Raw genomic sequence first — 14,325 nt, 5'->3', positions numbered from 1 at the left:
AACATACATTGCGGTATGATAATAACACTGTGCACTCTGTAATATACTCTACAGTGTTACTCTTCTGTTACTCTCCAGGAACACACCTCTTCCTATAGCACTCTCCTGCTGGGGGCGCTAGGTGTCCTCCAGGCAATTGAATATTTGCTAAATAGCTGGAAGCTGTGGAGTGACGGTCAGTTTGTTTTGCTGTGCTGGAAGAAGATGTCTCATAGTGCTGGATTTTTGGGAGTTGTGGTTAGAAATTGCAGTGCAACCGCATTGCGGAATTGCCATCTTCATGTTATCCAACTCCAACTTGGTGCTTCAACCGAAGGGCCCGTTCACACTTTGCATTTTGAAACACATTACAACAGCCGAGGAGAGGTGATTTGCCTAATTACATTAGTTAACACAATGTTAACAGATGATTTAACAAAACGCTGGCATTAACATTGTATTTAGGATGCGCTTTGTAAACGCAAATGTTAACAGTAATATAATTAGGCAAATCCCCTCTCCCCATCTGTTGTAATCTGTTGCGTTTAAATAATCGAACCGCAACGTGTGAACACGGCATAAATGGTTTCTCCATGATTTTACTGTAGATTAGGTCTGCTAGGGAAATGACCCAGGATCAACGGGGTGAGAGTCTTATAACTGCTGTACTTACAATGGCCCATATTTGTGCATCTCCTCTCTTCGTCCACTATACTGAGAATTGATCCGTCTCTGCGTATTAAAGCAGTTGTAAAACATGGATTTTTTTTTCCTGTAAAAACTGTGCCACACCTGACCATGGTTTGAGCGGGTATTCCATGCACTACCCATGGTCATCATAGGAGCTGTTTTTAGAAGAAACCGTTTATCTGCCTCAAGACAAGCCCTTTAGCTGCTAAGAGCAGATGATCTGTGGGGGTAAAACCCTGTTTGAGATAAATACCCCATTGACTCCTTTTTGTCTCTTCAGATGCTAAAACATGGGGCCTGTGTTGCGACTTTCCCTGGGAGATATTAGGATTTGTTCCCACATTCATGTTTTCTGATGTCCAGAACAAGAGTGGAGTGAGGAGTAGTGCCTCTCACCATTATGATCGATACCTGCTTTGTCCTCAAAAATTAAGAACACAGTCGTACTGGAGTTGAAAGTGGAATCCACAATAATAATACACATGCAGTGCAATCACACCTGCAGCGTAATGATCTGATTCATCCCTAATGCTGTGAGTGTAAATCACTGTGGGTTAGTTGCCAGCCATCGCCCATTAATAACCTGTGTGTCCCAGGTCTTGTTTTTTCTGAGGATTTGTGTTGGGTTTCAGATTTTGGTACAGTTCTAAAGTACCAACTACAGTATTCCACGTGCGAAATTCACCATACATAGAAAGTACACAAGGGATTCTGCAGCAAAAACAAATATAAAAATAGTGAGATTAATACCAAAAATTGCAGGTTTTATTTTATGTAATATACATAGATTTTTCTGCAGTTTATTTTTCTTTCCATGTCTCAAGACTTCATGTGTGAATTCGCCCTTCTATGTCTTACAGATTGTGTTTTTGCTTTTTATGACCAGGATGGTTCATACATGACCTGAAAGGGTTCAGGTAGCTTGAGAGCAGAGGGGTAAGGGAATAACCAATATCAGATCTTCTGTCAGGTTGTGTTTCCAGGTTGAGGTTAATTTTTGTTATGGGAAAACCAAGTGTGTATCATACCTTTGCTCCTCCTCTGTTTTCAATCCACTGCTAGTTTCAGATTCTCCCGCCGTGTTCGCGCGCCATGTTTGAATCGTATGTTTAAACATAATTCAATGGCTAAAAACAACAAAATAAGTAAAACATGACCTAATTCATAACAAATATCTGTTTTGTTATAGATTTAATTTGGGATTGGTTACAAACCATATAAATTGTGAGGATTTCTACTGCAGTTCCTCTCCCAATAGGCTGTGTTCACACATCTGGATTATCGTTTGCATGGGGAGGGGCGTGGCCTGATGGTATATGTAAACACATGTGATCAAGTATTGCTAATAATATAACATTGCAGCAGAGGACGGACATGCTACTTAATTATATCACAGAATTTTTTATTTCCTTAATGCCAATGCAATGGAAGCTGCAGTATATCAGGAATCCTAGTGGTTCTCCCGTAGCAGAAATTGACATGCTGGCCCACATTTACTAGGAACAGTGCAGTCTGTACTTTGTGCAGTTTGCCTGTGTAGTGTGCAGAGGGTGCCAGATTCAGGATTTGTGGTGTCCGTTCTTCATGAATCTGGTGCCCCCTGCACTGCTCCACCAGAGTGCGCCCTTTTTTCGGCGGACATTTAATATGGGGCATGCAACACATTGTTATTCAGATTTTGCATGTTAAATGTGGTACACGATCCAACTGCGCACCGGAACGCCCATTTATTATGTGTTGCGTTTAGTGCAGCGTGCGACACAAATGTGTCTCGGACACTTCTTAAATACACATGAAAGTATCTTGCACGTGAAAGAATCTGCAAAGTCCGACAGAAAACTGGCGCAGGGGCTTTAGTTAATCTGGGCCACTGTGGGTATTAGTCTCGTCATGTAGATGAGGCTTTAAAACATATTGTCCAGTATACTGACTGGTACCGCTACACAAAGCATGTGATATGTAGACATACCGGTATAACCTACTGCATCTCTTGCTGTTGTGACCCCAATCTAAACATTTGTTGGAAAGCACCTTCTTTACAAAAAGAATGGTAACATCCAGTTGTCCATGTCTTCATAAATTTCTAGGAGTAGCAACAGAGAAACAGCTGAGCCCAGAGTTATGAGAGAGTTGGTTCAGGAATTATAAGTCTGGTGAAATAAAATAGTAAGGACAGACAGTCCACATTTTAAACCTCCTTACCTTCCTATGAACCTGAGTGAAGAGCACTGCAAATCGCAGGTTCTGAAGTTTATTTAGTTCGGCTTTGAATTCTTTCCTATAGTTTTGGCACTTTCCACATACAGTTGTCATTGTTTTTTGGAGAACTGGTCCCACTTGTTATTTCCATAGTGGTTGTAGTTATCTTTCCATATGTATACAGTGTACTGTACATGGCTTGTCTTCCACTGATATATTTGCCATACATATTTTCATTCTTCATGGTGCATTGCAAACTGTTGTACATGCACAGGGTTATAGTATTATATTCTTTGTATTGTAAATGACATGTTCTAGAATTCCCAAACATTATTGACTGTAATTTAAGGAGATAAGTAATGTTGGCTCTGTGTCCACAGCTAGTGTATTTGCTTACTTTCATAGTATCCTAATATATAAGGTTGGGAAAAGTCCATAAACTCATACCCCTTTTAAGTGTGGTTGCTCTCCTCTGCACCCGTTCCCGTTCTATGTCCTTTTTATACACTGGTACCCAAAACATTGTGCTGCAGACACCATGTGACCTGGCGCTTCAAGCAGCTGTAGGTGTCGGACCTTTAGGAAAGTGGGCACACTAGGATTTACGTTGCGTGTATTTTCCCCATGCCTCTTCTCAGCATGTCATGTGACCAGGGTGATATTATCTAAGGTCCTTTTACACCTGCAACATCTACGCCATGTATCTGATGTGTCTGATCACATGAAATAACAACATGCCTGTATGGAGGCATGAGGAGGTGTAGAAGTCCATGGAGGTGCTGCTGTGATTTCAACTTGATCAGATACATACATAGGGGTAGATGTTGCAGATATAAAAGGATCTTAGATGACATCATTCTAGGCACTTTAAATAACAGAGCTCTTTCTCAATGTTCCATACATATCATTACACTGAAACCTGTCAATCAGGAACCACTAAATTTTATAAAGTTTTAATGGCAAATTCTCTTTAAGGTCCTCTGTGAAATGTTGATCTGTCCTGTTGATCAATATTGAAATCCTACCCCCCCCCCCTCAATTAAGCTGGCAGAAGGCACACAAATCTAACAATGGAATCATCAACCAAGCTTACTGTATATCACAATATAAACAAATAATGGAGGAAGCAGAATTCTAGCGATTAAAACAAATCAGGAAGTATATAAAGTCTTTTTTTTGTTTGTTTGTTTTAATAATAATTGATTTTTTTTTACACTTTTTTTTTCTCCTTATAAAGAGATGTTGTGACAGCAGGTCTGGTTATTCTTTGTAGTATAATATTATTGACTATTACTAGAGGAAATTTAACTACTATTGTCATCAACTCACTCCAAAAACTTTCGGTGGTAGAATGAAGTAACATTTCAGGACACTTGTAGATGTGCCAAGTTTATCAAAAAGGAGGGAAATTTCTTCAAATTACGGGGAGCAGCAAAACTGGTTCTGAAGTTTGACAGGTATGATTAAGGACTAAGACGCTTACAAAGTCCGATACGCGTTACCTCCACCACATTGTGCTGTGTTTCTTTTGTCTGCCTGCCTCTGTGTCCATATCCTAGCATGTTGGCTAGTGATGTTTTTAACTTTGTTGAAATAAACCTTTTTGGAATACTTTTTTTAAGAAGTCGTTTACCCTTGGACATTCTTGTATGGCTGCCGGATTCCCGACCTTTTTTCCTTCGTTTTCCTTTCAAAACTGGTATCACAACTCCTCTTCATAATACATCTCCTGCAATGTCACCCAGTCTTCTACAAAGCTGTTTATTGTTCATGTGTCAGTGACTCATTTGTTATTATTTGGTTTCAAATGAGACCTGCAAGGTGACTACAGGATAAGGTGTGCTTTAATGATTTACACATAACACCAAATACTTGGACAGTACAGATTAAATACACTCAGGAATCAATAAATAGCATCTTTTATTTAAACATGATAAAATCACACAATATGATTTTAATCTGTACTGTCTAAGTATTTGGTATTATTTGTCAATGCTAATGGTTGTATTTGGGCCTCTACCAATCAGCTTTGTATCTTTTTGTACAAAATGATTTACACATGTATCTTTGGTCAGGATTTTTCCTCCTAGATCTATCAAGGTATATAGTTAATTAAAAAAGAATAAAATACGAAAGTTACAATTTTTTTTTTTTGTGCAAACAATTGTAATCTAATGCCTATGCCTGTTAGGACGCTGCCACACGGGACGTTTTGGCTGCCTTCGCAAAGGCAGACCAAACCGGACCCTCCAGTGCGGGCCGCGGCCCGATGGCATCGACGTTTCTATGGAACCGCCTGCGAACGGGAACGAGCCGCCGGTGTTTGGCATTAAAGTAATTAAAAAAAAACGGTTGCTCGTTCCAGATCACAGGCGTTTCCATAGAAAGGCCAATGTGATCGGGCCGTGGCCCGCCCCAGTGGGTGCGGTTTGGACTGTGTTTGCAAATGTAGCCAAAACGCAACATGGGAAAGCGCCCTTAGGGACCTTGAGGTTGTGTTCACACGTGGTGTTGGAGGAGATTTGCCTAATTGCATTGCTGTCAACATTTTGTTTACAAAATACATACTTTACAATATGTTAGCATATGCGGAAATGCAATGTTGACAGCAGTGTAATTGGGCAAATCTCCCCTTTTCATCTGTTGTGATGTGTTTGAAACCGCATGTGTGAACGCACCCGCAGTGTTTTTGTGTCACAAAAACAAGAATTCTCAATGTGCCAATTTACTGCACTGCACCTTAAATTGTCTGAGAAAAGCACTTAAACAACAAAAAAATATATATATGGGTGCCCTATTGAGTTTTTTGCACATTTTAGCTAGTTTAGCTATTTTTTTTTGTTAAACATAGTGCAGCGCAGTAACTTGATAGGAGGTAAGTGGAGTATATGAGCAGGCACAGGGCTGAATGCTGATTCTTCTGTCCTCCTCCACATCACAGTGGATGCCCCTGTCCATTCACAGAGCTAGGACTGTGACTATCGATGTGACATTATAGAAAGTGGCAAAAAAGGGCAGACAGTAGGAGATGTCGCATTAGCTTAGTAATGTGACTTCCTCCACGTCTAGACGGTTAAGTGTCATCTACATTATACACATACCCCAGATTTTTACTTTGAAAACCCCTATAAGCAGCGAGATGTGGTGATTGATCTACACTATATCCATGACTCTGTGATAACCGCTAGGACCTGGTGACTGACATCACTGCAAGGCAGTGTTTTCCATCAATTATTCTTCAATTTTATGAAAACATGTCTGTGTTCCTTAGGATCTTTAATACCAGACCTTATATTGTGATGTGTAAAAGGAAGCTTCTTTTCGAGGCTCCGTATATAAATGTCTCTATGGTCCTGGTAGTAGCAGTAGCACTGAAAGTGCTAGCCCTGCTGCGATAGCAGAGGTCTTGTCTTGCTATAAATGTACTGCTATGTGGTGTGTTACACAGACTATGAGAGATGATAAACCACAAGTTGTACTTCATACTGCAGTTAAGGTCTTCTGTTTATTATGGCATGCTACTAGTACGGTATGTATCATTAGCACTCTTGTTTGTGTGGGTGCAGCTTGTAGGAATACATTGCAACAACAAAATGCTAAATCACAACTTGCTACATTCGTTCTTGTATCCAAGAGCTTGTAATCTGCCACAGAGACTGCAGGTCCTACCACACTAGTGTTTCCTGAATACAAGACCTCAAGACCACAAGCTTGCTACGTCTGTCCATCCTACTTTTTTTTTTTTTTTATGGACAGGATGTATGAAGGTGGTGGCACACGTGGCGTTTTGGGACGTTTTTAAGCAGTCCATTAAAAACCGCATGCGTTTTTGAAAACCCATTCGGTTTTTTGTTTGTTTTCCAATTATCTTAATTAATCGCATGCGTTATTTTAACGGACCCCTTAAAAACGGCCCAAAAGATAAAGATGGAAGTCCTTTTTTCCTGGAATAAGGCTTCATGCACACAACCCTGAGCTGTTTCCAGCCCAGAGGGCTATGTCCATCAAAAATACCTCCCCATGGCTGTTCTGCATATTCACTATTCATGCACTATTGCCTCACCACACCATGAATGTGTATAATACAAGTCACCGAGGGCCATGAATTAGCTACTGTTTGTGTGACTAGCTCACACTCCTCAAAACAATCCTTTATAAGTTAATATTCTGGGCGGAATTTGGGAGGACACTGCATGAAATATAGGGCATATCAGTCCAAAATCTGCAGCTGGAAACCTGATTGTATTTGACCCACATTTACTATTGAATAGTCTAAGTTAATAACATTATGTGAACATACTGTTAGGGCTCTATTCACAATTTATTATTCTTATTAGTATATTATAGTAAAACCAAAATTGGAAATGGAATATGAAGCCGAACAAACTGAATATCATTTTATTTTTTTTCTGTTTACGCTTCACTACTGGTTTTTGGCTTTCAGATACTAATTCTGATCAGAATACTGACATGTGATTCTGTTGTTTGATTCGGTTAATGTGGTGGGGGGCTGGTTTGACTTTGAGTTTTGTTAATATATTCAAAATGAAAGCTGCACAAACAAAAATTTGAGCAGCTCAAACGCAGCACAATTGATGATCAGCAGTTTTGTTTGATTTGGGCAACTTGGGGGGGCTGGTTGACCTATGGAAACTTTTATTAATATCTTAAAAATGATAGCTGCACGAACGAAAATTTATGCTGCGCAAACCGACATAAACATGTGACGCCACTTCGTGTGACGGGCAACTTCACTCAGGTCATAACAATCACTCCTGGTTGTGGAAGAATAGAAAGTTAAATTACTGATCTGTGTGAATGAGGAAATAAGATTTATACTGGACAGATCTATTGAATTTTATACTATGGCGATAAATGAAAGTATTTAGATTCTGTGCTTTAGAGGTTGAGTCCTAGTTGAGCATTTAGTCTATAATTGCGTAAAGGATTTTGCATCAGGAAATCCGTAAAGATGGAGCGGTATCTTCCTGATGAAATATTTAAATAAGGGGTGGGTGGGGTGGCTACAAGGGAAAGGCTGCACAGCTTCAGTACCAGGCCAGCCAGCAGGGCATCATGGTTATTGCACATTCACTGTTTTTTTTATTTCATCACAGAGCACAGTAGTGAGCAGCACCAGCAGAATGGACCATGGCTCAGGTCTGCCCAGAAACAAGACCCTTCTCGCTCCCCGCGCTCATATCCCAGGTAAGAAAAACTGTTGGATTTGTTATTGAATGTAAAGTTTTTATTCAAAAATGTTCTAGAATGATATTTAACATGTGACCTACCCTGTAGAGTGTAAAATCCCATTTCATGATTGTATAATATTAGATCAGATATAAGCATACATCATTGGAAAACCAAGTAGTTTTTGCTGGCTCAATATTTACTCAGCAATCACTCAAGTAATGTACATTTTTAATTTTAAAACAGCTGTGGCACGGTATCCTGATGTATTATAGAGCTATGTTATTTTTTGTTTGATTTAGTTTTGCAACGGATTAATATGGCATTGCCACTAAACAGATTACTAAACAGGTTGTATAGGCTTTCCCCTGCTTTTGCTCTTTACCCCTTAGTATGACTTGGGAAGAGAGGTCATCTCAGCAAAATAATCAATGTAAGATGTTGAGCCAGGTTGTACTGAACCCGTGATGAATCAGTCTATTAAAGATGAACCAAAAGCAGCCTTACTTCACAACATAGCTATGAAGAATCTGTATTGAGGATGTAGATAACTTGTGAGAGTAGAAGTTTTAAGTTTCAGATCAATATTCAGCACAGGAATCTCAGTTATTTAACATTTTCCTGGAAAGCAAACCTTCCCCACCACAAGAGGTATGATAGTCTTCACAGATTATTTGCACTGCAGATTGGACAAACACATGCTAAGTAGTGGTAGGCAGGTTTTGTATTGATGACAAAAGCTTTCAGAATAAGTTTTATTGATATTTAATTGAGCACATAACACTTGTATAGCCACCATTCATATTGCACATGAATAGTGAGATGCTGGAGATATCCATAGAATTAAAAAACAAAAATACAAATGGGCAAACAACGCGTGGCTAAAAAAAAAAATGTACTCCCTTCTGTGCTGCCCTTTCCCCTGGAGGTCAAAGTGTACCACTAGCTTCTGTGTAGCACTGTGTAATCTGTGTGCACTATATAAATAAAGGAATTATTTCAATTATTATTAGTGGTATCCATAAAATTGTGCTAGGCTCTGTAACCAGATTTCGGGCATCTCCACTGTGGTATAATACAGGAGGTATAGTCTTTGTGAAGGTTTCAGTAAACAACGGTGTGAAGCTGAGGCGACCAGGACATTCCTGTCTGGGATTATTGTATATTCATAGATCCACTCAATGAAAACTGAGGCAGAGTAGTGTGTATAATAGTGTCATGGAAAAAAAATATTTCTTTCATTACATGCTTTATACTTTGTAATAGGTTGTAATAACCCCTGTCCATAGATTGTAGGAGCAAAACTCAGCCCTATTCATGGCTCCAGTGGTGTAACAAGAGTCCTCCTCGCCCCAAAGCGAAAGTCCTAATGGGCCTTTCTCCTTTTCCACAGTAATAATAGGAAGCGCTGATTTATCAAGAATGCACAAAAATCTAGCGTTCATCACACTCTAAGGCCTTATGCACACAACTGTATGTGGTGGCCATGTGCAAGCCACGAAAACGGCGGCAAGCTCATTGTTGCCATAGAGATCTATTGGTTATGGTGTTAGGGAGCACACCACAGCCGCTAGGCTACCTGCCAAAAACACTTTTGTGCATAAGGCTTTAGACCTCATTCACACAGCCTTGTGCTTGCCCGGACTTCAAATTGTGCAGCCGGATCACTGGCCCCAATATAACCCTGTGAATGGGGCCTAAGGCTGCTGACACATGTGCTGGAGTCGGTGTGGAATCTTTGCAGTGGACATGTATATTCTTGTAGGTTAACTGCTGGGGATTCCACTGCAGTTAACGGACGGTAATTGTGCTAAGGCTTCATGTCTAGAGATGAGTGGACCCATTATCCGTGTTCAAGGTCACCCGAGTGTACGGAATTGGCAGCCAACCTTAGAAAATAATAGCCACGATTAGTTGCTATGGGAGTCAATTTGCCGGTCTTGCTGTTTGGCTGCCTCTATGTCCGGGTTGCATGGCCGAACCTGGATGTGGACATGGGGTCCTCTCCTGTCTATTCACAACCGAATTCACATGAAGTGTTTGCGGAGCATTTCAAAACACATCTTAAAAAAAGGCACAAAAAATGTGTACCAATTTTTTTTTTTTTTCTGATGCATTTCTTAAAATTTAATACAAATGCATCATATGAATTCAGCCAAAAGCTGCATTCCCATGATGTGAATTAGATTGACACATAATCCAAGCATATCAGGAAGGAGCTTCACTCCCGGATGTGTTTGGCTGGAAAAGAATGTTCGGCACGTGCACATGCTTGCTCCTGATCACAAGTATTTAAATGTAAATTCATCTTCGATTGGGAGAAGCTACTCCTCGCGCAAGCCACAAGGAGTTTTTCCATAATCAAAGCTCACCACCTCTCATTGGAAAGCTGATCCAATTATAAGTGCTGGAACCATCAGCGATGAGAACAGGGCTCCTGTGCAGTTGAATGGCGAACTTTGCTGCACTAACTGTATTTGACTAAAAAGGATAGCCATGGTTAGCACTGGGCTATCTTCAGTCCCATGCACTTGTATACATATACTGTATGTATATATGTGTGTATGTGTACGTACATTATATACCCTCATACACATACATTATATCTGTATATAACTGCATTCACATAATGCACATCTTGCCACATACTAGACTGTACTGTGCACATATTTGCACATTAATCATATACGTTATACACACTATGTACTGCAGGATTCCTTGGTCGAGGAACCTATAGGAACTTGCCACCATGCCTGCAGACATTGTGCCCTGAACTCACCATGATAGCAAGGAGGGACTTCCTGTGTGAGGAGAGGAGGGGGAGGTGGATTTATGACTGCACTTATTAAGTCATCTTTCAAGGTGGCACCAGCAGTGCCCAGGGAATCCTCTACACAAGCACGCTTGCTGCTGCTAGTGAAGGCTGCAAAGCTCCTTTTTACTTACTTTTTGATTCCAGAATACTGCAATGTGGGGCTTAATACATGTTTAGGTTGGTGTAAATTATAATAAAGTAAATCTGTACTAACACTCTCTAACAATTATATTATGTATCTATTGACCAAATCATAGTCTGTAAGTCTTTTCAGACTGCTGGTTCTTGGGTCCCAACCATCTGGTACTAAAGGCCTATCCTGAGGATAGGATAAGGTTCTAAATGATAAAGGTATAAAAGTTGTTTATACTGTCGTTCATTTTTGTCACTGTATACATTTTAGCGATTACATTATTTTTTTTATATATATATATATATATTTTCAGACTCCATAAGACGAAATCTGATATTACTGACATGGTTCGAGTAGCAGATGTGATCTCTACTAACAAGGTGGAAATGCTACCCTTCCCCAAATTTGGGCTGCGAGATAATTTAATAAAGTCTGAACTCTTGAAGAAAGAACCAACATATACATCTATAAAGGACTTTAGGTACTGTAAAACTAAAATGAATTTAATCGGACAATGTGATAAACCCTGTATATAAGTACTGATGGTATTGTGCTAATAGTTTTGTTCACATTTAAACATGTATGCAAGGGACATTACTGAATTCTGAATATGGAGGAATATCAGAAAATGTGTTGCATCAGGTATTTGAGTGTCCATGAAATAACAAATGGTCAAACTACATCTGAATTACACAAATGAACATGGATAATAAGTATTTGCTATCATTTTTTTTTTATTATTATTTTTTATTGGATTTTGAACTTTTATTTTATGAAAAAAAACATAATATACATAAACATTACATTTCGGATCCAAAAGTATCCTAATGAAAAATACATCAAGTCCCCAAATGGAATTAGGATATTATTTTCATATAGATCTTTTGAATATTTAATTCTTGCCTTAGACCATCTCCTGAGGGCAACCTCGTGAACCAGAGCGGAAAAATTGGCGGATTCTAGATTTCCCAGCCTTGAGACAGGATTTTTATTATGAAGGGTGCAATATTTGCTCCAGACAGCCATTGTAGCCTTGGTAGTTGGAAAAACATTACCCTCTATATTTTTATAACTTCCTCATTTATTTCTTAATTTTATGACCTCATTAACCCTTTAACGACCCGTTACGTAATAGCACGTCACAGGTCGGCTGCGGGTGCATGGAGAGGGCTTACAGGCTGGCTAAACCCTCTCCATAGCCGGTAAGTCTTTGCTGCACATCGCACATACTTAACCCGCTCAACCTGTTTAACCCGCACATCAGCGCCAGCAGAGCTGCTAGCGGCTTCAAAAAGATGGTAGCACATGGGCTCCGCCATCTTGTTGGAGATCGCCGCTCCCCGTGACGTCATCGGGGAGTGGCGATCGGTTGCCTTGACAGCATTTGTTCTTCCAAAGACCCGAAGCTGTATGGATTTAACCCATTCATTACTATGGACTAATTGTACATTGTAATGTATGAGGATGAAAAACATACTGCCATACAGTATTACAATAACAATCTCTGTGACAATTGGATTTGAAAAATGTTGGGTTGTCATAAGAGGCAGAATTAACAATAAAGCTTATTTGCAGACACCTTTTATAATTCCTACAGCTGTTTTATTATAGCCTAGGGCTAAAATACAGTGAATCGCCAACATCCAGATGGCCATTTGTAGCTAGGTGTAGTCTGTAAGTCGGGTGTTCTTAACTAGGGGACTTCCTGTATGTATTTGTGTGAACATGTGTCACTATTTGGTGAACGCAATATAGAGATATATTGGATCTTGAAACACGAAGTTTAAGTTTATTATATCCTCCTCTTTTGGGGGCAGTAACCTTTTAAAATCGTTGTTTTTTAGTAATTAGAGGCTCAGTTTACAGGCTTCCCTCATGTATTCTGATAGTTGTGTTTTTGCATTCTAATGGTACTACCAATGTATTGAATATGACATTGTGTGCATGTTGCCATATAGTACGCAAGAACTGTTGCAATTGATCATGTTAGAGATGATAAAACAAGTAACGGCCACATGTGGAGGGTCTCCGTACTCAAGATAGGAAATTTCTCCTATCTTTTGAAAACGTGTAATTTTTAGGGCTAAATGAAGGGGATTTATAATCTTCCTAAAAGTTGTTTTCTGATAGTTTGAGTGTGTCTCTTGCAGCAAAACAACCTTGCTGTGCTTGACTTTTTAATATCCTTTTTAATTAAGACCCCTTACATTTCAGACTAAAAAAAAATGTATAGTTGTACATCACAAATGTTATTTCTCTTATTGGGGAATGTTGGAATGCTTCACATGCTCGCCTCTTTTCTTGTTTAATTTCAGCCTTCATTTGCAATTCTTTACTTGAAAAATAGAAACAAGAACAACAGAGGAAAAAAGGATAAAAAGAATTAGGTGCATAATAGTTAAAGTTTCCAAAGTCACTATGAAAAAGGACTAATATTTGTTGCTTTAAGCTCAGTCTGTTCTCAGTAATGCCATAGATATTAAATGTTAAGATTTCATGAGAAATCGAAATGGGAAAGTTTAATCAGAAATTATATATTTTTCTGTATTGGACAGTGTAATCCACATTTAACCATTTTATACATGTTTCTTTAGGTTTTTTGTTGGAACATACAATGTCAATGGACAGTCCCCAAAAGAGATCTTACAACCTTGGCTCAGTGTGGATCCTGAGCCACCTGATGTTTACTGTATTGGGTATGTAATAAAATTGTAACTATGCAGATAGATCATGAAGAGATGATCCAGCTTGAAGTGGAAAGGTTGTACTCCACCTGATGTACAGGAAAGAAAACCTGAGGCTGTATGGGGCTACCAAAGGTTGAAAAATCTGCAGCAGAAGTCCAGCACTTGAGGGTGTTATGGTGGTACAATAGTTGCATTACATAGAAAATGTACCTACCAGCAAATTAGAAATGATTAGTCTAGTTAGTTATTATATATCTTGTGCATTTTCACCCCAATTTACAAAAAATATGCAAAAGGCATCATGCAGATTTTGTTGCATATATCCCCATATATCTATATACATATACGTGGGCGGTTCAATAAGTACCCGTGTTAGAAATGAAGACACCATTATTTTATTTTTATTTTTTTTAAATAAAAAATTTCAACATAGTCCCCTTTTAGAAAGATACACTTCTCCCAACGTTCTTGCCATTTTTTAACCCCTCCAAAAATAAAGCATTTGTTGGACTCCAAAATACGCCTCTGTCTCGGCGATGACTTCCTTGTTTGAGCTAAAAATTTTCCCCGCAAGGCATTTCTTCATGTTAGGGAACAACCCGAGCCAGATCGGGTGAAAAAAATACTTTTTC

General features: G+C 39.2%; 1 protein-coding gene across 5 annotated transcripts in view; it reads left to right on the top strand.

Annotated features, from left to right (window-relative positions):
* Nucleotides 1-14,325, top strand: part of INPP5B (inositol polyphosphate-5-phosphatase B) — a 54,798-nt gene that overhangs the window by 19,573 nt on the left and 20,900 nt on the right. For 4 of the 5 annotated variants that reach the window (XM_072136742.1, XM_072136743.1, XM_072136746.1 and 1 more), the window contains 3 exons: nt 7,986-8,076; nt 11,320-11,487; nt 13,601-13,702. In XM_072136742.1, the coding sequence (XP_071992843.1) occupies nt 7,986-8,076; nt 11,320-11,487; nt 13,601-13,702 (361 nt within the window). Of the gene's footprint in view, nt 1-1,529; nt 1,606-7,985; nt 8,077-11,319; nt 11,488-13,600; nt 13,703-14,325 lie in introns of all 5 variants that reach the window. The other variant, XM_072136745.1, reaches the window with a different exon arrangement.

Source organism: Engystomops pustulosus, chromosome 2, assembly GCF_040894005.1.
Source record: "Engystomops pustulosus chromosome 2, aEngPut4.maternal, whole genome shotgun sequence".
Classification (NCBI taxonomy): domain Eukaryota; kingdom Metazoa; phylum Chordata; class Amphibia; order Anura; family Leptodactylidae; genus Engystomops; species Engystomops pustulosus.
This window is presented reverse-complemented; position numbering and strand designations above follow the sequence as displayed.